This window comes from Lepidochelys kempii, chromosome 9, assembly GCF_965140285.1.
Source record: "Lepidochelys kempii isolate rLepKem1 chromosome 9, rLepKem1.hap1, whole genome shotgun sequence".
Taxonomy (NCBI): Eukaryota; Metazoa; Chordata; order Testudines; family Cheloniidae; genus Lepidochelys; species Lepidochelys kempii.
Window position 1 is genome coordinate 31,751,833 of NC_136388.1, and position 24,627 is coordinate 31,776,459.

Consider the following 24,627-nt stretch of genomic DNA (forward strand, 5'->3'; position numbering starts at 1 on the left):
GAGATCATCATTGTTATCCAAGGTTGACCCTGGGATTTTCAAAAGTGCTCAGTATTGGCCTAATTGCTCACTGATGTCAGTGAGGGATTTACCTTTGACTGCAATAGGAGCAAAGTGAGGTCCACCGAGAGTACTTTCAAAAGTCTCACCCTAAATTTCCTCGGGGAGACAAAGTTCAGATTTTCTTCCTACTTCTCTGACCTCTCATTCCTTCTTCCATGACCACATAATCTAAGTTGCCTGACATGGCCAGGCGCCACATACTAATCAGTCATAATCATTATAGCTTGATTACAGACTTGATAAAATTTAACAGCAAAAAACATTGCAATATTTAAGGTTGCTATACTCACAGTTCATGAAATCTCTGAACTAAATGTATACAGGTCAGATATGCCACTGTATATAAACATCTTTAACTCTATTCCTATATCCCTATCTGGCCTCAAATCCCTCTTAAACCACTCCCCTAAGATTGTAACCAGTCTGGGCTACAAATTCCCACAAAGCAGCATGCATATGCTGCATACAGCTCATAGAACCAATCATAGATTATTCTCCTGCTCACCCACCCATTCATTATGCTAAGCATCTTACCCTTCATATCCAGACCCGTGACTTGACCCTCCTTTGTCTCATCTGTGCTCCTTGATCAGAGCACCTGTCACAAGGTTCTCTACTCACCGCTGGGGGCAGGCATTTCTTTGCGGCTCACTTGAGGATTAACTCTCGACCAGGCTCCTCTTACTGTTGTTCACCCTTTGCGTGCTTCTCTCTCTGATTCTCTGGACTTGGTTGCTCCTTCTTCATGGGTTGGCCCTCCGTCCAGGTCACTATAGTTTTCCCCTTTCTGGGGTATCAAAGTTTCTCCATACAAACTGTCTCAGGCAGTCTTCTAGTTCATTGCTAAGACTGTGCCACTTTCCCAGTGGCAGGAGGAACACAGGTCTGCCCACTACTCCAGATTCCAGTTCAGGGACTCTTGAATCCATGGCCAACTCTGCACTGTCCTAAGCCTTGCTGTTATTTCCCTGAGCTGTTTCCAACTCCACCATCTCTCTGGGTATGCCCATCCCTCAGGGGCAGGCTCACAGAGATCTACTTTCCCTCTGGGTTTTCTCTTTTTCCCTCTCTAAGCCCAGTGAGAAACTGCAGCCGCCTCCTGCCCTCGCTGCATGGCTTTATGTGAGCTAGACCTGCTTCTGCTCAGCTGGGCTCCATCCTTAATCAGGGATTGCTTTATCAAGCCTAATTCTCCTCTAGGTATGGTCTAACTGATCAATTAATCCCTTCTGAGCCGCATTGACCCTTTTGTGCTAGTGTGGGGTGAACACCCCATCACACAACCATAACATATCACATCTTGTTTTCCATACTCAGACCAGAAACAGCAACTTTCCCCTATCCATTGTTCCACTAGGAGGCAAAATGCCCTAGTCTAGCCCATTTCCCCATAGTATATGTACTGAAAATCCCACTGTACTGCACCTTCTTTGTCAACTTTTCTGCTGTAAGTCAGAGACCCCACTTTCCAAATATAGACCATAGATTCACCTTTCTCGCACACTCTCTCTCTTACTCATGTGCACACATTTACGTATGTGCGTGCGCACACACACACACACACACACACACCCTCCCTCTGTTCTGCAAAGCTTTGGAGCATCTTAGGTTTCCCATAGACTTCCTAACTTACTAATTGGGCCGACCAGGAGCGTGTGCAGAAATTTAACGTTGATCCCTTTTAGGGGGACATGTTCTGTGCCTCCCCACCCCAGGTCTGACAGGAGCTAGCTCTTCCCTTCTTCCCACCCCCCACTCCAAAAGGAGCTCACTCTTCCCTCCCTTCCTCCATCCCCCTCCTAAACTAAGGGAACCAGATCTGCATAAATATTCCATGTGCTGTGGCACCAGGGCCATGGAGAGCAGCACTATCAGCTCCCTAGTTTTACATGAGGTCTTTTGTGTTGGTGTTCAGTTGGTGACACTCTTCCCAGTGAGTCAATAATAAACCAACACCCAAATATGGTGTATAGGGTAGATTAAAAAGTAAGAACAAGCACTCCCAAGCTCCAGAGATGTTAAATCTGGTGTCACTGACAAATTTCAATTGAGATTATTCCGTTTTGCTTGTACGTGTGATGCTTCTGCTTTTGATTGGATACAGAATCCTTCATTTGTTGTACAAAATGTTGCACACTGTTGCTTGCGCTGTTAAACGGCTGCCACGTTCTACTCCAAAGATGATTACATTTCTGCAGTGGGTGAAATGTTCCCCATATAATCCTTACCCACCTTGCGAGGGTGATTGATATGAGGCTTAATTTGTTAATATTTGCAAAATGCTTTGTGCCCTTCATAAGAATTGTTATATTCATTTAAATGTTCTCTTTGCATTGATTTTTGTGTTTCTCTTGAAAAACTAATAAAGATTTTTTTTTAAGATAAAAGGAAAGCATTAGGGAAGTTCAAAATATTTCTATTATGCCCCACAAATAGTGCTTTAGTTTTTGTTTTTTTGTCTTGTAATATATCATACTATCAGGTCCTTTTTGTTTGCTTATTACAACCCTAGGGGGCTTTTTTAAACTCAAAGTTAGCTGTTTCCCCCCATTTGTATCTTTTGCTATTGATTCAGTCTCTGTAGGTGGATACATTTTACATTTATTGTAACATTTCAAATGCCATGCTATATAATAGTTTTAAAACTGCATTTATTGTGCATCTTCTATAGCAGGCATTTAAACCTCTCTCTAAAAACTACTTATTAGTCTTTATTTCTTGTGCTTGTTCTTAGCACAAAAATGATTTTTTAAATGATTATATTTCACTTGGCCACAAACAAGGAATGTCCTAATGGACCACATTCTGATATCCTCATTCATGTTAACTCCTACTTAATTCCATCAATGAGACTACCCAAAGGATTATGGTGCTACTTAACATGAATAAGGGTGTCAGAGTCTGGCTGTTGGAGATTATTCCTGACATAAAGAACTATATGGATATAAAACAAATGTCTGATTAGTCTGTAAATATCAGGATGGTTTCATTGTGAAATTCTGCAAAGCTGATTGTGTGTGAGTCAAATACCGTCACATCAATTAAATGTGATTTAGTGTCAGTTACTGGAAGGCTCATAGTCTGACTATTTGTAGTGTGTGCGACTTTAATATATAAAATGTCTGCTTTTTTGTTTGAAATATGAGGCCATAGTCAAAAAATGTTTTTTATCACTTGAGAAATTTCAAATGGTGGGAGGGCTCCCCTTTTCTTTTCTCCTTTTTTCCTTTTATTTTTTAATTTGAACAGAGATTTCCCAATATCTAATTTCTCAGTGAGGACTAGTTACTTTGACATGTTTGCAGAAATTTGCTTTACAAATAGTTGCATTATAGACATGAACACAGACTAAATTCTCCAGCCCAGGTAAGTTCAGTAGAGTCCAAGGAAGCCAGGGTGCTGAAACGAGGGGTACTGGGCGTGCAGCAGCACCCCTGGCTTGAAGTGGTTTCCATCAGATACAGGGTTGACAGTTTTGTTCAATGGCTTCCAGCACCCCCACCATTCAAATTATTCCAATGCCATTGCTGGAGGCAGCAACATTTCATTCCCTGTAGCAACATGAATCTTCAGGCCAGATGTCCTTATTTGGACAGAAGACACTGGTATGGTGGAAGCTATTGTAGCAGCCATGGAGGAGATGAGCATTCTGTTTCTCCCCCATTGCTATTTAGGCCCATTTGTTTAGGTTTTTCACAAGGAATAGGACTGGGGCTGGAAAGAGTGAAATAGTTTTATGTCCAAGCATATTAAGTTGCCATGCATGTCTCTTTTCTCTCCCAGGTTTACGTGGTGCAATAGCGTTTGCACTGGCTATTCGGGACACAGAATCTCAACCCAAACAAATGATGTTTACTACAACATTGCTTATTGTGTTTTTCACAGTCTGGGTTTTTGGTGGGGGCACCACGGCGATGCTCACATGGCTTCAAATCAGGTTAGTGTTATCTGACAATTATTTAATACCGTAAAATAATAGAATGGCTCTGGCCAACCCCTGAACTTTTCAATACTCATTGTTCTCAGTAGAGATGGTTACAAGCCATAAAGCTTGGATCTGGCTCTGAAAGTCTCCAAACTTCAACAGGGTATGGATAAGTGTTCTCCTTCAGATCCATCTGATAGGGATAGGTCCAAGGCACAAGGGGCAAAATGCTTGGGGTGGGGGAGTTTGTCCAAATGTCTAATTCAAGCCCATCTCTGATTCTTAAAGGTGTGTTTCTCTACTGTTCTTTAAACTCACTATTATCATTAAATGCTGACAAAGTGTGCTTGGCACTATACAAGATTAAAAGATATAGATACAAAAACAGTTCCTGCCCTAATCAAAAACTTGTTCACAAAAATGCTACACGTAACTTCAATGCTTATCAAAACCCCTTCCTGGAAACTATTGCACAGCTATACTAGTGACACAGACAGGCAGATAGCAAAATGTATGCAAGAAATGCGCTCACCCAGGTTGTCAAGGGACAATGGCAGAATCTCTTGGAACTGTGCACACATATATACACACAGACTCTTATGTCAACATCAGGAAGAAGGAAATTATAATTTTATTTATTTAATTTTGTTTAATTTCTAATTGCAAAAGAAGTGATATTTAGTCAGAAATGTGATATGCGCTTTGATTGAATGCTAATGAGCATTTAGTATAATGGGTACATCATATTTGCTGTCAAGGTTCCCTCCCCACTCTGAACTCTAGAGTACAGATGTGGGGACCCGCATGAAAGACCCCCTATGCTTATTTCTACCAGCTTAGGTTAAAACTTCCCCAAGGCACAAATCCTTCCTTGTCCTTGGATGGGCCACCATCAAGTGAGTTAGACAAAGATTCAGGAAAAGGACCACTTGGAGTTCCTGTTCCCTAAAATATCCCCCCCACCCCTTCACCCCCTTTCCTGGAGAGGCTTGAGAATAATATACCAACCAAATAGGTAAATCAGATTCTTAAAAAACAGAACTTTATAATAAAGAGAAAAAAGTAAAAGAAGCACCTCTGTAAACTCAGGATGGAAGGTAACTTTACAGGGTAATCAGATTCAAAACACACAGGATTCCCCTCTCGGCAAAACTTTAAAGTTACAAAAAACAGGGATAAACCTCCCTGTAAGCATAGGGAAAATTCACAAGTAAAAATAAAAGATAAACTAACGTGCCTTGCCTTATTTACTTTTTTTGCAATATTGAGAGTCATTTTAGGATGATTTTAGGAGAAGGCGTTTTCTGACCTGATGCTTCTCTGCTTCCCCAGAAAACTCACAACACAGAGCACAAACAAAGCCTCCCCCCACACACATTTGAAAGTGCCACATTTGGTCAGGTGCCAACCAGGTTATTTGAGCTTCTTAACCCCTTACAGGTAAGGAGGAATTCTAGGCCACCCTTAGCTGTATGTTTATGACATTTGATATTTCTGTTTGGAGCTCATTTCAAGAGATGGGATGTCTTAAGCGTGATGGATCAAATCCTCTCTTCAGTTTCATTCATGCAATCCTGGAGTACTAAGTGGGGTTGCACAGGTGTAGCTGAGGACAGCCTTTAGCCCAGTACATATTATGACATATCTCTAACTATTCCCTCTGGTCACCTTTGATTCCTTGACATCAAAATTGAGGGAGACTATATATGAGCTGATTGCTAAGCACAGTGCATTCCTTCTCAGAGGTTATGTTGCACTCCTCAAGGCTCTGACAGGGAAAAACAGAGAGACATCTGTGAGCTATGGGAGATGCAAGTACATTCTGCCATGAGGTAGAACAGGCAAAATTTTAAATTATTCTTAAGAAGAGTGATCAGTGGTGACCACTTCTGTGTAAGGAGGTTTAATATCCAAGGTCTTTCAATTCCTGTTGTCTCTTTTTTCTATAAAATGCCAGCAAACACTTCTGTGGTTAATTCTAAGGTGAGCTGGTGTAAGGGCAGGGAGGTCTCCCTGGCGAGTCCCCTGTCATCAAGCACCATGCTGTAGGTGAGCCCTTGCCTCAGCTTCCCCTCACCCAGGGTATAACTAGGTCCAAGCAGGCCTTTCTATTATTTATTTAACAGAAAAGACCAACACAAAAAGCTTCAGCTAGCTACTGCACTGGAAACTCTCCACCCCTGGCTTAACCAGTCTTATGTCTCGTCCCTCCTGCCTGGAATTTGGGTCTGTGCTGGGCATTCTGCTGGATGCCAGTCTTCCCTGACCAGTGCTTCACTCTCTGCTGAGCTAGAGGTTACCCCTTAGTAGCTCCCAAGGCCCCTCGCTTACTTTATTCTCTTGAGCTGCTCTGGTCCCTTGCCTGGGAGCACTTTCTCTTTAGGCCTGTTCCTGCTCTCCATGACCTCTGCTCTCCTGGGAGACACAACTGGGAGTAGCTTCCTACCCAGCCCCCCACCCCAACGGATCCTCTCTCCTCAGGTGGCTTCCTCTTCTCTGGGGCTTCCTGACTGAGCCCTCATCAGCCTGTATTAGGCCCAGATATTCCTTGCCTAATTAACTGTTAGCCAGCTACTTGAGCAATTAACTATCCACTGGTGGATCTGGGTTGTCTCATTTTCCTTAGTAGAGTGTAGCTGTGTGAGTGTAGACTAGCCACTACAAGTACATGCCTAGCATCTTGGATGACTATGTATTCAAGGTACTAGCCCCTCCCGCTGCTCGCACTGCTGTGACTACAGTCTATTTTTAGCATACTAGCTTGATGAAAGCTAGCTTGAGTGTGTCATCTTGAGCTGGGAATCACAGCCCACCTTGAATTGTAGTCATGTCCTAAATGAGAAGGACTCCTGCCCTTGGAAGCAGATTTAAGAAGTTCAGGGATGGGTCCAGATTACTTCCAGCCTCCCTCTTAGAAAATAGTTTGGCAGCAGTAGCAGAACAAGAGGTGAGATATTATGGTCAACATTTTCAAAGGGGAGCCACTGATTCTGGGTGTCCCATTTCATAGGTAACCAAGCTTTAGCCACCTTAAGGCCTGCTGTGCCAACTGCTGTAATTCATGAGTAGAGGTTACCCCGTGAATTGCAAAAGTTACCAGAAATTCTTCATGCGTCTCCTCCACCTTCTTTATTTGTGCAGCATTCAGCCAATGATTTGTTACTTAATGAGTTTGCTCCTTTATTGTGAGAGTTTTTAAATGACATCATGTTGATGGATATCTATGAGAGGGAGGGGTGGGTGGGTAGTGAGAGAAAAGAGGTGAAAAGGAAAGTGGGGAAAAGTATGTTTACATTTTTTGATACAATGTAATATCCATCATGTAGTGATATTTTTGTTTTTTTGCAAAGCAACTTTTAATAATGAGATCCTAATGCCATTTCTGAGTTCTGGTTATTTCATAATACATTCAGGACTCTCTGCCATAGCTTATAATGTCACCAGATAAAACCTTAGTGGTGTTATAGTCTTGTAATTCACAGTTGCTTAGCATTTATTCTATATATAGTGTATGCTTTGCTTGTTTACAGAGTAATGTCTGATTAACAAACCTTCATGTCAGACTGTTGCTGTAAAATACCAGCTGAAGATAACTAAATGGGAGCCTTAATAAAGAGGCATAGATAAAAAGCTTGCAGACAAAATCAGGACTAGCATACAAATATACTGTATAAACATAAAATCCTGGCATGCATATATAGTATGTGAGCTTTGTATTTCCTCAATACTTTGTTTTGTTTAATCTCTCATCTCCTACAATGTCAGCCAAGTTCATTGCAATTTAGATATACACCTCAGGTGTCTGGCATCCTTATCAGACTTGCTACGGTTTCAAAACAGTTGTTACACAACCCTACCTCAAATTAAAGCAAGTGGCAGCAAAAACTGGGGCTGATCAGGAATATCCTGATTCAATCTTGTGAAGTGAAACATTGCTTAAGATCAGGAGAAAAAAATATATAATGGTTACACATCTATTTCCCAGGACAAGTTTAGAACCCTAGATATCTGCCCTCATCTAGTTTCTTGGAAATTCAAGCACAGCTTCTCATGTGCCCTTACCGATATAAGCAGCCTCATTAACTTCAATGGTTCTGATCCCATCAGTCAAGACCACCCATGAGAGTAAGGGTCTTCAGGATCCTAAGTTAGTGGCTGATAGTAGATTTTAAGTAAATGTAAGTATCTTCCTGCTCATCCCACCCTCATTAGCTCTTTCACCTACTGTCCTTTCCTTAATGAAACTTCAGAACCACTGAAGTTGGATAAAGAAAAGGAATACTTGTGGCACCTTAGAGACTAACAAATTTATTTGAGCATAAGCTTTCATGAGCGACAGCTCACGTCATCGGATGCATGCAGTAGAAAATACAGTGGGGAGATTTATATACACAGAGAACATGAAACAATGGGTGTTACCATACACACTGTAACGAGAGTGATCAGGTAAGGTGAGCTATTACCAGCAGGAGGGGCTGGGGGGGAAGGGGGATGGAGTGGGATAGTAACTGTCCAGAAAAGATAGCTTCTGCCCAGGACCCCTGATTTCAATGGGAATTAGGTACCTAAGTACTTTTGAGGATCTGAGTCTGTGTTTCTAAATTGATTGATTAATAAAATAATTTAGTCTAATAACTAAGGCTGGGATTTTCAGAGGAGCTTAAAGGAGTAGGTACACAATTCCCACTGAATTTCTTAACTTCATCAACGTCATAGCCCACGAGAGAGAGTTCTGTAGGAATTTTGTATTTAAAGAAAAATGTGGTTTTGATGCGCCTGATTTCTCTGCCCAATGAATATTTTGAATCAATTTCACATTTATTGAACTTTAACTGGTTTATCTATACAATGATTAAATAGTTACCCCCCTGGGGAATTTAAGCTATGATCACTGAGGTTAGTTGGATGAATTAGATCTTATCCTTATCCATGTAAATATTCCTCTGTGCACATATAGCCAAGTGGGACAGGCTAGTAGCTTAGCAGCATTGCTCCAGTCAGTGGCTCAGGGGATTCAGCTCTTTCCTATCCCAGGCTGATTGAGTCTAGCCAGGTCACAGAGAGGTTGTGCTTGAGTTTAGACAGGTTGCATAGAAACTAATCTACGTGCAGGTAAACAATAATAATCAATAATCCTTTACCCGATGATATTAAAAATAAGCAAAAATATTTTGTTTCACATTTATCAAAAACAGTCTGTTTACTGTACAAATAACGTACTTCCAAAAGCTGTCCTCCCTTCCCATTGTATGCTCTGATCTCTTCCCTCCCTGGCACACCATGGTGTGTTGTAATTATTTATTGGGTTATTGGGTTCTTTATTGGATTATCTGTCTAATTTACATTGTAAAATTGTCAGGGCAACAACCGTGACTTCTTGTATATCTGACAGTGCCATGCAAATTAGTGGTGCTATATAAATAATAATCTCTGTGAAAGGCAATCTGTTTCAATGATATCTAGCAAGTCATCCATCTCTCCCTAGATAGGGAACTTTGATCATATTTGTTTTACTAGAGTTCAGTCTTCTGTAAATATAGCCTGTCACTCCCTTCTTTGGAGGAAAGAAGATGACGCACTTCCAAAGATGAGTCTTACAAAATAATTTTCTTCTTGTCTACAACTACATGTGCCTTCCCTGCCCTCCAATTTTTTCACCAAATTGCCAAAATATATAGTCTGATCTATGTCAAAACAACCTGTGTGTCACTGATGTGGGCTCCCTCAAATGTTCCACTTCAGTCAGCAAAATGTCAGCCAGGTGATAAAAATTTCTGCAAAAGAATTCCATATACTTCCTTCGCCCCCAAAATGTGTCAGTTCCATATTCTCCTCACCACCCCATGTCTATCCCAAGAGCAACCAGTGCTATACGTTGTACCCCCTTAGGACTCACTGGCTGGTCTGACAGTCTGGTGGGAAGAAATTGTCCCTTGGCTAGTGTGGAGAGTTGGTTGGGAGCCTTGGATAGTAGCAAATGGATGAGCAAAATGTGGATGTGGGAAGGGGTGAGGGAATACTCAGGTATCCACTAACCTTACCAGGACCAAAGGCCAACTCTGTTAACAAAAGGCTTGCGTGTGTCCCAGGAGCCCCCTCCATCGTTGTCAATGTCCAGAACTTTCAGTCAAATTCAACCCTTAAGTGAGCAAGTGCAACTACATTGAAAGACTTGTGCCTGCTTACATAAAGGCTGATTTTTGGTCTAACCAAGATGCTCAGTGCTTGGGAAATCACGTCTTTCAATCACAGAAGCTGTTCTGATCATTTAAACATTTCCACGCCCTAAAATACAATGTTAAAAAGAATCCACGCCAGTCAATGTAATCATCATGGAGGCAATTGTACCTAATGGCACAGCTAAAAGAGTTTAGAAATGTAGTTCTTCCTTATGTTACACTGCATGGCAATATTCCATCTTATGAACATCAGTGTTCAGTTTATGGATAAAGTATTGTGATTACCTCATGTTTCACCAACACACACGGAGTGACTTACAAAAATGTGTGTTAAAGAGTTCTCGGGGAGAAAAAACAGGCTGAATTATTTTTAATCTTAGTTTTAAAAGAATGTGGTCTAATTTTTCAAAAGTTATCAGTTATTTTAGATTCCTGGGTGCCCAACGTGAATCATCTTAAGATGGTCTTATTTTCAGAAAGAGATGAGCACCTTCTGAAAAGCAGGCCTTATTAAGGTTTTTCAAGTTGGGCACCCAAAAACTCTAGGCACTTTAGGCCTACATACTCAAATGTGTTATAATTTACTTAGTTACCAACTGGCTTTCTGAGAACAGAATTGGTTGCATCAGATACCTAAACATTACTTTGTCCTTTGTTTTATCTGCATGGTGTAACAAGAAAAAAATGGCCATTTCTTCCCATTGTGATAGGCTTGTAATGTGCTGGTCTTGGCTGATAATGGGTGAACCTGTATCCATGTGTGAGAAAGATACCACAGTATTTCAAAAGCAAAACAAAGAATATGGCCATTTAATGAGTTCACAGACCAATTGAAGCATTCAATAAATGTGTCTTCAGAGTTGTTGGGTATTAACTGCTAATGCTTTTAGATGTATGTTTTCCCCTCATTCTTCCTTACTCAAATTAAAACAGCAAACTACATTTTACAGTAAATCTCCAATCAGTGATTTGGGGATAAAGGATTCTCCTGACAGGCAGAGCAGAAATACAAAGCTATTAATAACACGTGTCGTATAAAAATATTGTTGTGCTAGATCATCACCCCTTGTGCAAATATTTGTCAAGGGACTTCTAGACATTTTGTGTAGCTTTTTGCAGCAATTCTTCAATGACTCAGAAGCATTTATTCAATGTTCTGCAGTCTCTATTCAAAGAAACACTAAGCATTATGAAACACTAACTTTTTAACAATGTCTTTGTGGTCATGCCCCATCTGTGTATATTTGATGAGGTCTCTTTTTGATTATTAATGAGAAATACTTCAAAGTAAACAAAAATAATTGCTCAGTCTGGGACATGAATATCGAGAGAGGTCATTGAGATGTTACTCCAGGGAATCCACTCGTTCAGGAGTCTCAGGTTCAATAATAGATGTATTTCCCAATCTCAGCCAATGGAGGAAAGAACAAGTCTGTGACAGATGACATTGATTTTAGATTAATTAACAGTGTAAAATCACTGAAATCAAGTAATGAATCTGTAAACGGGGGGGGGGGGGTCATGCCCTATGACTGGAGGATTGCTAAAATAGCACTAATTCTTAAAAAAGGGGAAGAAAATGATCCAGGAAACTACAGGCCTGTTAGTTTGACCTCAATTGTATGCAAGGCCTTAAAACAAATTTTGAAAGAGAAAGGACACAGTTAAGGACATAGAGGTAAATGGTAATTGGGATAAAATACAACATGGTTTTACAAAAGGTAGATTGTGCCAGGCTAGCCTGATTTCTTTCATTGAGAAGACAACAGATATTTTTAGACAAAGGAATTGCAGTAGACCTAATCTACCTGTATTTCAGTAAGACATTTGATACAGTTCTGCATGGGAAATTAGTAGTTAAATTGGAGAGGATGGGGATTAATATGAGAATTGAACAGTAGATATGGAATTGGTTAAAGGGGAGACTACAATGGGTCATACTGAAAGGTGAACTGTCAGGTTGGAGGGAGCTTACAAGTAAAGTTCCTGCAGGATCAGTCTTGGGACCAATCTTATTTAGCATTTTTATTAATGACCTGGGCACAAAAAATGGAATTGTGCTAATAAAATTTGCGGGTGACATAAATAGTTAATCTGTTCCTGGGGATCTCATGCTGTATGCTCATATGCTGGCAAAGGACAGGGGTGGTAAGTGGAGAGAAAATCAGTAGCCTGACTAGTAGGATGGGCTGTGTGGCTAACTATTGGTGTGCTGAAAGGTAGGGCAGAGAGAGAAGCACAGGTCTGCAGGAGTGGCAATGGCTGCTCCTGGTGTACTGTTGGAAGGGGCACCCACTGCTCTGGCTAGAAGGATTGGGCCCATCTACAGTCCAAGATGGAACCACGCGGTTGTGGTCATGTATTTAAGGTGGGCGTAGGGAAGAGGGAAGGAATGAGGCTAGTCTGTGTTGCTCCTCAGCTCCCTGGGTCAAGTGGAAGGCTGGTTCAGTTCTCTGAACCGTCAGCATCCACCCCTGCCATCCCCAGTCCCACAGAAGCACAAGGAAGTGTCACATACCAGAACTGTGTTGTTTCCTTTTCTCCTCCCCTGCTCCATGCAAGACAAAACACAGCTTGTCTTTGGCACAAGTCTAAGTAAGATCAGACATCAGCATGTGTTACAACCTCAAATTTATCCAAGATACGGTAGTTGTGATGAACCTGCTTGATTGTTTTGCTTATATAAGCACATTTTCCTTTCACTATTTGTCAAGATGAAGGAAGGTCATTTTGGAAAAGGAGGTTTAATTAAATGTTTTTTCCTAGCCTCTGCTCTCCTATACCTGTAATCACTTATGTCATATTTTCCCTCGGGGGCTAGAAAACAATTCAGTGAAAATGAAGAACCCATTGATTTACTATTGCAAAAGGAAATGTCATCCTTACTGTGTTCAACTGTAATTTCCCAGTGACCATAACACATAGTTTAGGTTAAAGGACACATGTTTTCTTGTACATCTGGATCTTTACGATGGTCTATATTTCTGTGCACTTCATGCTATTATGCTTATTACTTTGCTTTTTGATTAGAATGCTTGTAATCGGCAGAAAAGATATTCCCTCACAGTAACATAAATAACACTGATGATTTAAAGCTCTGATGAGCGAAGTTCTTTATTTGTTTTCCACGGACTTTTTTATTCTTCTTAGCAATAGTGCAGTAGATTCCTTACATCATTTTACAATAGTATCCCACTGGGAATCCAATTTCAGCCAAGCTACTTTTGCTCATTGAGCTCCCTTTAGCCTAGACACACTTTCCACAGAGATCAAACTGTCTTCATCTGGAAAGTGTTCTAATTCCCCAGTGGAATGCCAATGAAATCCACCAAAGCCTATAATTAAACATAATGTGTCTAACAGTTAACATAGCCGTTATTTGTAGAAAGGTGTAAGTACTAGCCTAGCCAGCTGTCTGCACCTGCATACAACTAAACCATGGTGTTGCTGCTAGCCTTGTGTACAATTACACCTGGGATGTCTTGATACTAACAAAACATTAGATGTTGGAGACTGAGGGAAGCCTGGCTTCTGGCACTTTAGACTCTCCTCAGGGAGAGATTAAGGCATAGGCACTATAGGAGCTTGCAGAATTATGTAATTACATCAGAATCTGAGCTGGCATTAAAACAAAAAAAGTTTCTAGCCCTCACAATTGTGAAGAGCCTCTTGAAAACATGACCCAAGTGTAACGGACATGAAAACACCTGCTGAGAGCCTGAAACAATAGCTCAGAGGAGGAACTGTTCCATGAATCTCAAAGGGTGTTAATTCCAAGACCAATGCTTTGGGTGACCCCACCACCACCATAGTACAGAATTCAATGTGTGATAGAAGGAGGAGAAGAGTTCAGCAGGCCCAGCCTATCCACCCACTCCTGACACCTTGGCTGCAGGGGTAAATATTGGGTGGTCTTCCTTCTAACATCTTTGTCTGAGAAGAGCTGGGGTGCGGATATCATGCTAATGTTTCTCTAAGTGGGCAAGGAGAAGGAGACCCAATGCATCCCTGAAGGGGTCCCCGCTTTAGAGCGTGTTGGGGCCATGGAGTGAGCATTGGGCTATTTGCCAGCTGTAATTTCCATCTGTGATGTTATCGTTATGTTTTTGTCTCTCAGATAGGTTTGTCCCTCAGGTCATCCGTAGGTTTGTTATTACCTAATAAAATGCAGTTGAAATTAATTAAGAACAAATTGAAGCCTGGAACTTTAGTGCTAGTAGAAAGAAATATATTTTATCATCATGTATTTATCCTAAGAACCGGAACAAAGTTTAATAATAAATAATTGTCTGCATGTCACGCGGGTGGTGGATAGTTGACATAACAAGCCAAAGAGAAACACTTTGTTAAACTACTAGATAAGATATGGGCACAATCTAGCCCCACAAGAGTAGGTGAAAATAAACCATTGTTGAACCAAACCCTTCTATAGCATGACCCAATCAACACATACAGAGAAGCTTATTTACCAAATAGTGTATCCACATGCCCATACTCACGTAAAAAGGATGCTGTCTGCTGCCACTTTAACAACCTCCCGTGTGATCCTCTAACCTCACTGCACCCTTTTTCTAAATGCTAAACTCATTGACTGGAGGGACAAGTTACAGGAGGGACATGTTTCAATTCCTGCTCAGAATGTGACCATGCACTTAGCAGATAGGTTATCTGCTAACCTGCTTATAGCCTGTGCCATGCCATTTAACTTACAAGCCACAGGATGCACAGAGCCAGATCTTAGCTCTCACACCTTCCCCATTGCACTGTTCTGGTATCACAGACTGGTTGGAAAGCTGGTTTAAATATCATCTAAGGAGTTGCCTTAAGTAGAAATAGTCCTAGATACTGTACAGAGAGTATCAGTTCTGTGCCACTTGCTCCTGGTTTTCTCCCTCAAGTGTAGTGGGTGTGTAGGATATGGGGAGGAATAATGGCAAGAAAGCACTGTGCTCTGGTGGTCCTGAGTCAGTGAGTGGAAAAAGGAATAGATTCTTGATGCCACTCTGACTTACACCAGGTACCCTAGCTGTCCCCAGTAGAGGAGGGAGGACATGGCTAAAAGCCACCTGTGTTACTGACCCTCTCCAGGTGCACTGAGTATAGCTCATTCTACATCTGAGGTTCTGATCAATCATATACATCCAGAGGGTCATATGAAAGTTCTTCCCATGGACACTACTCTGCACACCAGAAAGGTATATATAATATACTTTATGATATATATGTAATAGTAGCTTTTATAACAGTGCCTAGAGAGCCATTAGTCTGGAAAATGCTATAAATCAAGAGGCAAAGTGAAATTGGACACTAAATGTATTAGACATTATTATAAAAAGAGAAATTGGATAATTTCCACTCATTTCTATCTGAAAATGAGAAATAGTGCAGGTAATAAATCTTAGCGACTTAGTGCAATGCCTGTCTCAGCACTTTCCCAGTAAGATAAAGGATTTAAGAAAGCTCTACCAGAGTTATTCACCCTATCAATTTGCTTGAATGATGCTAAACAAACTTCAAAACCATTTGTGCTGTAGGAGTCCCTGATAAGCACCAAGTGGTCATCCCAAAGGGAGAAGAAAGGTGGAAATAAGAATTACATTTTTATTCTAGAATTTTTGGTACAAGAGATAAGAAAAGTTAAATAGCATTTCCAACAGATTCATACATTTCAGCTTATTGTGAATGAATCATATAATGCCTGATTTATCACAGAAATCCAGAAATGTCTATAGTTATTTCAAGAGAATTTCAAGCCAATATATAGCATGGAATAATATAATCAAACATCAGTATCAAGGTTTGCATTAATGAAATGATTCCTTTTTGTTATCAACATTTAAAATACTATTTCAAAATTTCAGTGATAGTATGAATGCATGCTTACTCATACTAAACCCGAGACGACTCCAACCAAAAATATCCCCAGGTTTAACCCAACTATCATCACCCAATGTATTGAAATTTCCCAAACAACAAAGGAATCAAACAGTCTAATATCTCTAGACTATTTCTAAACTATCAGATGAGAATTCTTTAGAACGAACTGATGCATTGTTATTTTACACCAGAATTTGACAAGCCACTCAGAGTAAGCTGAACCTCTAACTTTGTCTAATTTTAACATCCTAAGTAGTCTATTGAAATCAATGTGAGAACTCATGCTTGAAGTTAAGCACATGCCTAAATATCTTGCTGAATCAGGACTTATTTGAGGGTGGAAGGAACATGGAACTCTGAGTCTTAACAAAAAGAAAAGGAGTACTAGTGGCACCTTAGAGACTAACAAATTTATTTGAGCATAAGCTTTCGTGAGCTACAACTCACTTCATCGGATGCATTTGATGAAGTGAGCTATAGCTCACGAAAGCTTATGCTCAGGTAAATTGGTTCGTCTCTAAGGTGCCCCTAGTACTCCTTTTCTTTTTGCGAATACAGACTAACATGGCTGCTACTCTGAAATGAGTCTTAACAAGTTTCAGATAAACAGCTGGGATGAAATACTGGCCCTAATGAAGACAGTGAGAAAATTCCCAATAACTTCAGTAGTGCCAGGATTTCACCCCCTCACTTGTGGATACTGATCCAAACCATCCTTTGTGAGGTTCACTTGTCACATCCATTCATCCAGTACTATTTGCTATTTTACAAATTAATTTTTACAAAGACTCATGTAAATGTCTTGTTTAAAGTGCTGATTTATGATCATGTCAGTCATGGTGATTGGTTCGTTTAGCTTCCTACATCTTTCTTTGCTCATCTAGCCCAGTATCCAGACTTGTACAGTGGCCAGTGCCAGATGCTTCAGATGGAATGAATAGAACAGGGCCAGTTATTTAGTGATCCATCCCCTGTCATCCAGTCTTGCAGTTAGAGGTCTAGGGACACCCAGAGCATGGGTTTGCATCCCTGACCATCTTGGCTAACAGCCATTGATAGACCTATCTTCCATGATCAGATCCTTTTTTTGAACCGAGTTATATTTTTGGCCTTCACAACATCCTCTGGCAATGAGTTCCACAGGCTGACTGTGCACTATGTGAAGAAGTACATACTTCCTTAAACCTGCTCCCTATTAATTTCATCTGGTGACTCCTCATTCTTGTGTTATGTATAGGGGTAAATAACACTTCCTTATTACCTTTCTCCACACCAGTCATTATTTTATAGACCTCTATCATAATCCCCCTCAGGCCTCTCCTTTCCAAGCCTAACATTTCCAGTCTTTTTAATTTCTCTTCGGATGGAAGTTGTCCCACACCCCTAATTATTTTTGTTGCCCTTCTTGATCCTTTTTTAATTATCTTTGGGACAAGCAGAACTGCACACAGTATTCAAGGTGTGGACATACTGGGAATTAATAGAGTGGCATTATGATATTTTCTGTCATATTATCTATCCCTTTCCTAAGGGTCCAAATATTCTGTTAGCTTCTTTGACTACCGCTGCACATTGAGCAGAGGCTTTCAGAAAACTATCCACGATGACTCCAAGATCTCTTTCTTGAGAGGTAACAGTTAATTTAGACCCCTTCATTTTGTATGTATAGTGGGGATTATGTTTTTCAATGTACATTATTTTGCATTTATCAACATTGAATTTCATCTACCATTTTGTGGCCCAGTCACCCAGCTTTGTGAGATCCCTTTGTAACTCTTTGCAGTCAACTTTGGACTTAACTATCTTGTGTCATTTAAGTTGGTTTCCAAATGTATTCATTTTTATCTCCTCCTTCTGACTTTTGGGTAAAACTGAAATTTTTCAAGTTGAAAAGATGTTGTTTGGTTGAAAACACAGTTTTCTGCAGGAATTTTTTTGACAAATTTTCCAACCCAAAAACATGAAATAAAAATTTCATTTCAAGTTGATATTTCAAACCAAATCAGAAATTTCTGTACATTTTGACTTAAAATGTTTTTATTTTATTTTATATTTGGAAACCCAAAATTGTCAGTTTTCCTTTATCAGATTTTTGATTTTTTTCTTTTGATTTTTATTTCCTCCTTCTCCCCCACCCTTTTTTAAAAAATTCTGTGCCTCTTGCCCTACTTTCCCCTCTCCCCCAGGTAAAAGATTTTTTAAAAAAGTATATGAAGTATAGCAAAACTAACTTTCACACTTTCTTACTGTTTTCTAACCTTTTCCACTGAAAAAATAGGGGAAGATAAAAAGCGGGGGGGATGAGAACACCCAGAAACGAAAAGTAGAAAATCTGATTATTTGTTTTTGTTTACAAAAAGCAAAACAAAATGACATTTTAAATTGAAGCAAAATTAAAATGTCCATGTTGACATCTCATTTTGAAATGCATTGAAGTGAAATAAAAATGTTTATTTAGTTTCATTTTGAAAAATCCTGCAGAAAAGCTGAATTTTCAGTCCCAAACTTTCAAACAGGGATTATTCTAGCAATATTTTTTTTCAGGACATTTTGGTTCTCTGATCAGTTGTGTGTTGGGTTCAGAGTAATCTTTGGACAACAAACATTAGAAACCTCCAAGTTTAATTCTATATTGAAACTGTGAAAAACAATACATTTCACACAAGTAACTAAAAGCCACTGGCCTAGGTTCAGTGGTGGCTCTGCATTTGAGTTACCTGGGGCGATGCCCCACTCTGAACAATGGAGAAATCAAACCAGAGTAACGTATGCAGAATGGTTCAGAGTAGCCTGGGGGACAAGTTTAGCAGGTCTTCCAGATGCAGGGCCCATTTCTTCTCACTGTCAATGGGGTAAATCAGGAGTAACTGTTAAAATCGATGGAGTGACATTGCCGTAAAAAGGTGATAAGTCAGAGGAGATTCAGGCCCTAAGGATCTACAGAAGGAAGATGCCCCAGACTATGTAATGGCTCAATAGTTTAGCAGTGCTTCAATGATCAACCTGGCCACCACAGCAAAGCATTGAAGGACAGCTGCCCTTAATTACTGAATACTGCTGCCACTGAGGCAAGTAACGCTGCCCGGCCTAAAGTTCTGGCCCACCGTTGCCCATGTTTCCCTGAGAACGGGCGATTTGCTCTAACCCTAAACAAGTGGTTTAATAAATGAATGTCATGAACACATTGAATGTTGTGTTGTCAGTGCAGCCTGAAACCCGGGAAGAGTTGCACGACTTCACGGTTTGTTGTGAACATTTCACACAGACCTACACATGGTTGCTAGCTGTTCAAGACCAGAATCTCTCACCTTCTCCATGAAGATGCCACTGTCAGTTATTTAAATGGGAGAAAGAGGGTTAGTGGCCCAGGAGAACACCTGGGCTTATGTGTCACCCTCCCTTTAAAATTCAGGACTGTGATAGTGAATCCCCGAAAGGCAGAAAAGCTATGGTACTTGTTGGTACCAGGCCTATACAACTATTTTGTAATTGGTTCTCTATTAAAAGGTTCATTAAGACACATATTTGATAGTGTACTCCTTAGAAGCAAGGGCTCTGTGCTGTAGTATGAGCTTTTAACATTTAGTAAACAGCTAATTTCACTGTAACATGAGCTTTTTATTGTTAATTAGCATAGAAGAAACAGCCCAACAATAATTTGTTAGTCAGTACAGCTGTGAGATTTAAATGGGAAAATTATCTCTTGTCTCAGCAAGGAAGTAATTGATTTCAATGCACTTAAAGATATAATACCAGTTGCTGCATGTTCTTTCTTCCATCAAAGATCTGACACCATTATGTCATTGATATAAATGGAATCTGGAAGGTGCATCTAAAATTCTCTCCCTTTTGCAAATTCTGGCTCTTTGTTAACTAAATGGGAATGTATTCCAGGTGAAAAATAGGCCAAAGTCAGAGTTACAGTCCAGGACAGTGCCCGAGCCTTTCATTTTATTTTTCTTTATAAATGTCTGTACTCAGTCTTTTCTAACTTCATTGCTAATAATTGAGATTTTGCTAAACTGGAAAAAAAATCACTCTTTTAAAAAAGCTGTCAAAATAGAGGTCAGAAGAGTCTTTATTGGAAGGCCATCTGTTATTGCAGTCAACTGAAGTTAACTGGAAGGCAGCTCATGGTACTTGAAACTAAATTTAATTAGAGGAGATGAACTAAAAAAAGAACTGTACATTTAAAGATGCCTTGCAGTGCATTAGATTTTTTTTTCCCCCTAGACTTTAACAACTTCTTATACAGCCACATAATATCAAGTATCCTAAGGGTAGTTGAGGTAGGAACACAAAGAATCAACACTTAAGGCAGGATATGTATGGCTTTTAAATCAGAACTTCACATTACATTACATTTAATTCACAAACACAATACAAAGCTGACCTGCAGCTCTTATTCTTTCCCTTAGTGTTTTACTAGGTAATGATACGAATGCTATGCACTTGCGCACCATGCTCTAGCGATGAGTCTCATAGTCCTTTAAAAGCTTATACTGATAAGAATCTTAACATCCCTGTAAAGTGAATAAAAGAGGGGTTGTTTCACCTACCACTGCTCTATAGCTACCTCTGGGGTGGAATGGAACAGCAGTTTTAGAATAGAACCTAAGGAAGGACACTGTATGCAGTTGAAACTGAAGAGGAAATGGAGGTGGGCAAAATGTAATTCCTCTTGTTTTGTCTGGACCTTGGGGTTAACACTCCATTCTTACAAAAAGTGACATAGGATCTTTGTTGACTGCTGTTGATCAAGGGTCTGTTTTAGGTCTCACCCACTCCTGATTCAGAGAAGAGTGCTACCTATGGAATCATTAATGCCACTTGACTTGCATATAGGGATTCCTTGGAAGATTTCCATTCAGTTACTGAACCATCCCAGCCCACCTTTAGCTAGTGAAATGAGCAAAACTTAGTGTAAATTTGCTTAATAGTAGAGACCCCCATTTCCAAATGGGATTTGACACATGGCGAGTTAAAGATCCCCGTTCTGCATTTGAGGGTTCAGATTGGCATTTGGATAGCTAAACTGGGCTTAACAGAAGTACCAATATGAGCTCCCTAAAGTAGAAATATGAACCCTAATTTAAGACACCCAAAGTTAACTAGTGGTTAAATTTACGGACATACACTTAAGGTAAAATTTTTAAAAAATGCCTAAGGTCCAGATTTTTAAAGGTATTTAGGTGCCTAACTCACACTGAAAGTCAATGGGACTCAGGCTCCTAAGTTTTTAAGTTGCTTTTGAAGATGGCTCTTAGGGCTTGTCTACTCTGCAAGCTAGTGCACTATAGAGTTACATCCTGGCTTGCTGCACACTAACTCACTATGTAGACAGGCCCTTGGGGCCAGATTTTTAAAGGTATACAGATGTTGCAACGCCTAATTGACTTGCAAGCCTAATACTCATTTTCAAAAGTGATGTAGGTATTTAGGGCCAGATTCACAAAGGTACTTGGCATTGCAACACCTCACTCCTAGGTGCTCTGCTGTCTAGTGGAATTCTCAGCTCCAGATTACGGGCCCAAGCTCCGCAGGCATTGTAGGGGGAGTTAGGCACTTACTAAAGGGATTTTCAGAAATCAGCAAATTGAGTGCAGAGCCACCTAGCTAACCAGGAGTGAAATGAAAAGGGCCAGGGAAAGAGAGAGAGTGACTCTATATCACAGTGGTTGGGGCACTTGCCTGGAATGTGAGGAGCCAGTTTCAAGCCCCTCCTCCAAAAGATGTCATTATTATACAAACTGGAATAGCTTTAATTTTCCTACTTCAGAATACCCAATAGTTTGGTAGTTAGGGCAGCCTCCTGGGACTGGAGACCTAGGTGCATGGGCCCACTGGTGGAAATGTATATGTCTTTGGGGATTTGGGGTTAGGCAGCAGCTGCGCAGTGGTTTTGAGGATGTCAGTGGTGCCTAAATGTTGAAAGCGGGTGAATCTGCCCCTTTGTAACTTAGGTCAGTTAGGCATTGCAATGCTGGGTGAAGTAACGCCTAAATACCTTTAAAAAATCTGTTCCTTAAGCATTTTGAAAATTTTACCTTTACTGAAAATGATATGTAGAAACGTTCTCAGGTCATAATAGGGAAAGCTCTCGAGAGCTTCAGTATCTGAAAGTCAATGAACATCCATGTATTGATTTATTAATCAAAAATTAGATTATATGCTTTTTTGTACCTTTCTTTTCAAGCCAGGCTTTTTAACTCTTTCAAAACTGATTCACAATCCAGCTGTGCATATAGACAATTTGATTCCAAAAGAGAAGAAAATGCAGCCTAGAACTAACTCTAATTTACCACTACAGCAATGCTGTACACATAAACATTTATGCGAGAGAGAGAAGATGTTCATTCCCCAAAAGGAGCAGTAATATAAGAAGTGTCATTAATTTATCCTTCCTCCGGGCTTCTCAGCCCATTCTGCCTTCTCATTTCATCTTTTCAACCGTAAACTCTCCGATGCAGCTTGTACAACACCGAGCCTTGTACCACCCTGAGCATACTGCCAACATGTAACCAATAATAGATAATTATCCAAAACCCTTTCCAAAGCCTATTTTATTAAGAGTTTTGCAAGTAAGCACTCTCCCTGGAAGTGATGAGAATAAGAGTTTTACACCGTGTATACATTAGAGCTAGCCCTGGCAGCTCTTCTGAAGCTGTCATCTTGTGTCTGAGGGTGTTACAATCTTACAAATATCTAGATTTAACACAGCGCTCCCTCACAGTCTTATATTTACTTATTTGGGTGGTGGCTATTATGGGCACTGCAGTGTTATGCTCTCCTCCCCACTATCATTAAAGTTTCTTGCTCTCTTTAATAAGCCATAAAGCACAAGACAGTGTAGAAATAGCATATATTTATGAGCAGCATTGGTTGAGTTATCATACACTCCTTGTCATGGTCCGGAGAGTTAAATAGAGCCCAGGGAGTGTTAAACGCATAGAAAATGGATAGCTTGTGATTGATTCTCAGCTGAGGTAGATTGTCATCGTTCCATTGACTTCAGCAGAGGTAACAATCTACAGCAGCTGGATCTGGCCCCTTGGCTTTTAGGTATAGCAGGCTTTGGGAACTCAGGATGGGGCCCGGTGTCTTGGGACCGCTGTGTTTGTCTTTCATTGTCTTAAAAAAATCTGTTACTTGCATTATCTTCATAGCTTGAACTTGGATGTTTACTCATGGATGCTACACAGTTAATCTGCTGTTTTGCCAGAAGGCAAATATACATGGGGAGTGAAATGAAGTAACATGTCCCATCTTAGGTATAGTATAGCTGCCACTTTGCAACACGCTGCAAAGTAGCATCAAGACACAAACAAAACTAGTCTGAAGTGTGTTTATGAAACACCGCCTACCTCTCTACTTGGTGCTTCCTCCCCACCCCTACCCCCCATCCTGGGCTCTAGGATTGCTCTCATTTCAAATGGTGGGGAACAACACAACAGAGCATCAATTGCTCAGTTCGGGCTTCATGCTTATGCTCTAAATGGTTATAAAAGAAAAGCTTTAAGGAGTCTCACCAAATGCTCCAGTAAAATTATAAAGGCTTAATAAATTAAAACAAAAGTGTTTTATCAACCATAACTCTAGTGTCACAGAAAATAAATAGTATTTAACAAATGGGTGACTAAACTTTCCCTGGGGTACTCATAAAAGGCTCACAAACACCAGTACAGGCAGCAAGAAATCTCATAACAGTAAATGGCTGTGAAAGAGCCCCTAGCAAGCCAAATGCAGAGCAAATAAGAATTTTAATTCCGTTCATTACAGAAAGAAAAATGTTTTGCTTTTTTTTCTCTGATAAACTGAATTAGAGAGTCAAGAGCTGTGTATCTTCTGCCCACTTGCTGGTATAAAAGTAAATATTGATGATGTTTAAATTTCCATCTTTTGCATGATCAGCAGAATGTTACTGCATATTGCAAAGAAGCTGCAAGTTCCCAAATTTTTTCGAACAGAACCTAACAAAGTAAGTATGCACTCAGGGTGAAACTAACCCCTTTGCAGAGTCCTACACCAAGGCCTATCCATCACTTATGTCCCAGTTAAATCCATGACCCTCTGCTGATGAATTAATTGAGTACTGAGCCATGCATATTTAAGAATTAGTGAAATAGAAATACAGGAGAAGCTAACAGCACACTACATCTCCATTTTGTGTGTTTTCTGGAACTTTGACAAGGGAGTCCAGGAACAATGGGGGTAAAAGATAATGGTGACAGATAGATCCAGCAATTTCTAATACTAGCAGCTATTTGCTTCCTTTGTAGAAGTAAAGAGCACCTGAAAACCAATACAAACAAAATTAGAATTTGTAATATTCTGTAGAGTTCTGTCACACTGGCTGCTGTGGGATTAATGAAAGACATGTTGTAATGGATGAAAAGATATCTGATCCAAATATGCCAGATGCATCAGAAAACATTTTCTCCCTCTGCAACACCTCCAATAAGAAGATGATTGAGCCCAGTGCTTTTTTGGATTGAATGCACACACAAAGATTAACAGTAGTAACTTCATTAGCATTACCCATCATTGTAAGTGATTCCATCAGGTCTTCCCAATCAGTGACTA

The 24,627-nt window shown here is 40.2% G+C and overlaps 1 protein-coding gene across 1 annotated transcript in view; it reads left to right on the plus strand.

Moving 5' to 3' along the window:
• Positions 1-24,627, plus strand: part of SLC9A9 (solute carrier family 9 member A9) — a 325,848-nt gene that overhangs the window by 189,632 nt on the left and 111,589 nt on the right. Inside the window, exon 12 of the mRNA XM_073359753.1 lies at positions 3,847-4,000. Coding sequence (XP_073215854.1) covers positions 3,847-4,000 — 154 coding nt within the window. The remainder of the gene's footprint in view (positions 1-3,846; positions 4,001-24,627) is intronic.